Here is a 2,862-nt window from a genome sequence, read left to right as displayed (position 1 = left end):
GGGACCGAATCGCCTACCATTTCGAATGCACTCGAGCATCACCCGAGACAATCATCCTCCGTGCCAAAATGGACATCGAGGAGGCTATCGGAGGTGAACTGATAAAGGCACGTAAAAGACGCGAGATAGAGCTATTCCGAAGAAGGTGGTGCAGTCAGGGAGCGGTAATAGAAAGTTCGGATAGAGCAAGACTAAAACTGGAGTGACGAAGCAACCTTTCCTCTCTCCCAATCCGCTCTTTCCCTCCTCCCCTCCTCTTTACTTCATACCTTTCACCAAATACCCGATCACTATATACATCTAATTTACCCTTTATTCCCCTCTTTCTTATTTCATTGTAATCATTAAACTCTTGTAAGCTACGGAAACTAATAAAGTCTCCGTTGATTGATCAAAAAAAAATATATAAAAATCACTGGGACTAAAAATGAATCAACATTCCCCCAACGATCTCGAAGACTTCCCCCCCTACACAGGGAAGCATCCATCCATGCACCACCAAGTACTGCCTCTTACGCAGCTGCAGTCTCCAAGTCAGTCTCGACTTCTTGGAAGCGGAATGACAAAAACCCAAACGTCAACATGGCGGAGGAGATTCTCACGAGAAGATCTAACTCCAAAAAACGCAGTTCAATTCTGCGTAAAAGGAACTGGCCTCTCGATGATGGAGTGCGTAGCACGAATCTTGGGCCACTATAAAACCGATGCCTGCGGATGCCGCACTTTAGACAGGATAGGAGCAGTGGAATTAGCCTTCCGCCCAGAAATCTCGGTGAACGACATCATCAAGAAAGGATTCACCCTAGAAGACAGACAAATACCTATATACAAAGTTTACAACGATCACCACAACCTCTTGACGGTCAAACTACTCGATCTCCCAATGCAGCCAGAAGAAACCCTTCTGGAACATATACACTGATACTTCGAACAAATCGTCCCAGTCGAGGAAATCAGAATGGAGCATTTCACGGTAAATGGCGTAAAATATATTACGGACAAGGCGTTCGTTAGACTCAATATCACCGACCACCCTGACGTCAAGGACAGACTACCACGACTCTTCACCTTAGACGATGCTGCAGTGAACATGATGTGGAAAGATGCCCCCCCTTTCTGCAGGTATTGCAAGAAAGCGAACCACTCAATTCTTAACTGCCGGAACCTGGAAAAGCGCAAGCAAAGGTCCCAGCAAGGAAACCCTGAACCAGAGATCAGAACGAAGGAGATAAGTGAGATTTCTGGGCGGAAGGCTAATTCCACTGCTCCTATCCTGTCTAAAGTGCGGCATCCGCAGGCATCGGTTTTATAGTGGCCCAAGATTCGTGCTACGCACTCCATCATCGAGAGGCCAGTTCCTTTTAACAAAGGACCTTTATTGAAAAGTGTCCTATCCTGTTAAAAAGGTAGGGTAGCTTCTACTTCAAAATCACCCAGGTAATGCTCCTGGCCTACCTTGCAGAATTTGGAGGATAGACGGAAAAAAGGAAGGAAGAAAAGGATTTAAGTGTAAGAGGAAGAGAGAAAAGGTGATGAGGAGAGAGCTAGGAAAGTATGGAAACAGCAATTAGTTTAATAAAGAAGGGGATAGGAATAACAGTAAGAGGGGGAGATAAAAAGTTGTGTGCAATGGTATTAAGATAGGCTGCTTATGTACATGAATTAACGAAAAGAAGTGAAGGATTGAAAAAGTAAAGGAAGAGGAAAGGAGGAAAAGGAAAAAAAGAAAAAAAAAAGAAAAGCAGGGAAAAGAACGATAGAGGAGATGGTATTAATATACAGCAGTGGAGGGTTGGGTGCAGTTCTCAAGCCGGAGTTGGGGATGGGATTTGATTTGACTGGATGAAAATCACAGAATCATCTATGATGTTCACCCAGTTTCCCCTTGACCATTTATCGATGAAGTCTCTTTTCCGTTCCTGTTTCATCGCCATCCACCACTTGGACTTTATTCCTCGCTGTAGCTCGTTGTCAAATTGTTTGGTTATGGCTACCGGATTGGGTTGGACATCGTCCAGCACTAATTCAAATTCTCGAGCGGTATATTATCCACAGGGCTATGTCGTGGCTCAGAGCAACCACTTCGTTACCAGTAATGGCAAGGATCCTCTGCTCGATGGCCAACTTCTCATTGGTTAAAACCATCACACTTCACAACAGTGATGTTACGGGCGAAAGGAGGTTTGTGTGGAGGGGTATCCGGATCTTAATAATAAAAATAAGAGATTGGTCTTAGTTATTCAGGGAATTGGTGTTAAACGTTAAAATAAACCGAAGGGTTTAAATAGAATTGTGATCAAAGGAGAATAATTCTCACTGGTGTTCAAAGATGAGATAGATAAGACAGCAAAGTATCAATCAACATCAATAAGATAGCCATGAGGGAGTATAAGAGTAACCACGAGGGCGGCGAGTAACCACGAGGGGTCGGCAACGTAGCGGTAATCAATTCCATTGGCTGCTCTACTTGAAAGATATCGCGCTTTCTGAATGTTTTTTTTTTGATCAATCAATGGAAACTTTTATTTAATTTCCATATATTACATGAGGTTAATGTCAATGGACTTAACATAACGAGATATAGGTTCTTGATCGATAGACATTCAATCGATATGCGTGTATCGTAGTTGTCGTGAATAGCATGTACGTGAAACTGATGTAATCTTTTGTACTTATCGTAAGGGCGATCTTTTCAATGATCAAGACTCAGCTTCTGATCAAGTGGATAGCAGTCACAAACTAAGAGTAAGTGCTGGTGGGGGAAGTGGGATTCGAACCCACGCCGTTCTCATCGCCATCCCAGGGATAGTCCACTACACTAACCCTCCCCCATCGCGCTTTCTGAATGTCTATTTTTTTTTT

General features: G+C 43.5%; 3 protein-coding genes and 1 non-coding gene across 4 annotated transcripts; 2 read left to right on the top strand and 2 right to left on the bottom strand.

The window, feature by feature from the left end:
- Positions 1-427: 427 nt before the first annotated feature.
- On the top strand, positions 428-922 carry VTP21DRAFT_7872 (uncharacterized protein; the record flags this gene model as incomplete). Its single annotated transcript, XM_069398661.1, has 1 exon — positions 428-922. One exon carries the CDS (start codon positions 428-430, stop codon positions 920-922), a length of 495 nt encoding a protein of 164 aa, XP_069246230.1.
- Positions 923-958: 36 nt separating this feature from the next.
- On the top strand, positions 959-1,312 carry VTP21DRAFT_7871 (uncharacterized protein; the record flags this gene model as incomplete). Its single annotated transcript, XM_069398660.1, has 1 exon — positions 959-1,312. The coding sequence occupies one exon, from the start codon at positions 959-961 to the stop codon at positions 1,310-1,312; it is 354 nt and encodes a 117-aa protein (XP_069246229.1).
- Positions 1,313-1,805: 493 nt separating this feature from the next.
- Positions 1,806-2,145, bottom strand: VTP21DRAFT_7870 (uncharacterized protein; the record flags this gene model as incomplete). Its single annotated transcript, XM_069398659.1, has 2 exons — positions 1,806-2,020; positions 2,091-2,145. 2 exons carry the CDS (start codon positions 2,143-2,145, stop codon positions 1,806-1,808), a joined length of 270 nt encoding a protein of 89 aa, XP_069246228.1.
- Positions 2,146-2,756: 611 nt separating this feature from the next.
- On the bottom strand, positions 2,757-2,829 carry VTP21DRAFT_t332. Its single transcript has one exon. It is a non-coding gene; the product is annotated as a tRNA-Ser (tRNA).
- Between the last annotated feature and the right edge of the window lie 33 nt (positions 2,830-2,862).

This window comes from Calcarisporiella thermophila (genome assembly GCF_041956535.1).
Source record: "Calcarisporiella thermophila strain CBS 279.70 unplaced genomic scaffold VTP21scaffold_33, whole genome shotgun sequence".
Classification (NCBI taxonomy): Eukaryota; Fungi; Calcarisporiellomycota; class Calcarisporiellomycetes; order Calcarisporiellales; family Calcarisporiellaceae; genus Calcarisporiella; species Calcarisporiella thermophila.
The sequence above is the reverse complement of the archived record's forward strand: the minus strand, read 5'-3'. Positions and strand labels throughout refer to the sequence as shown.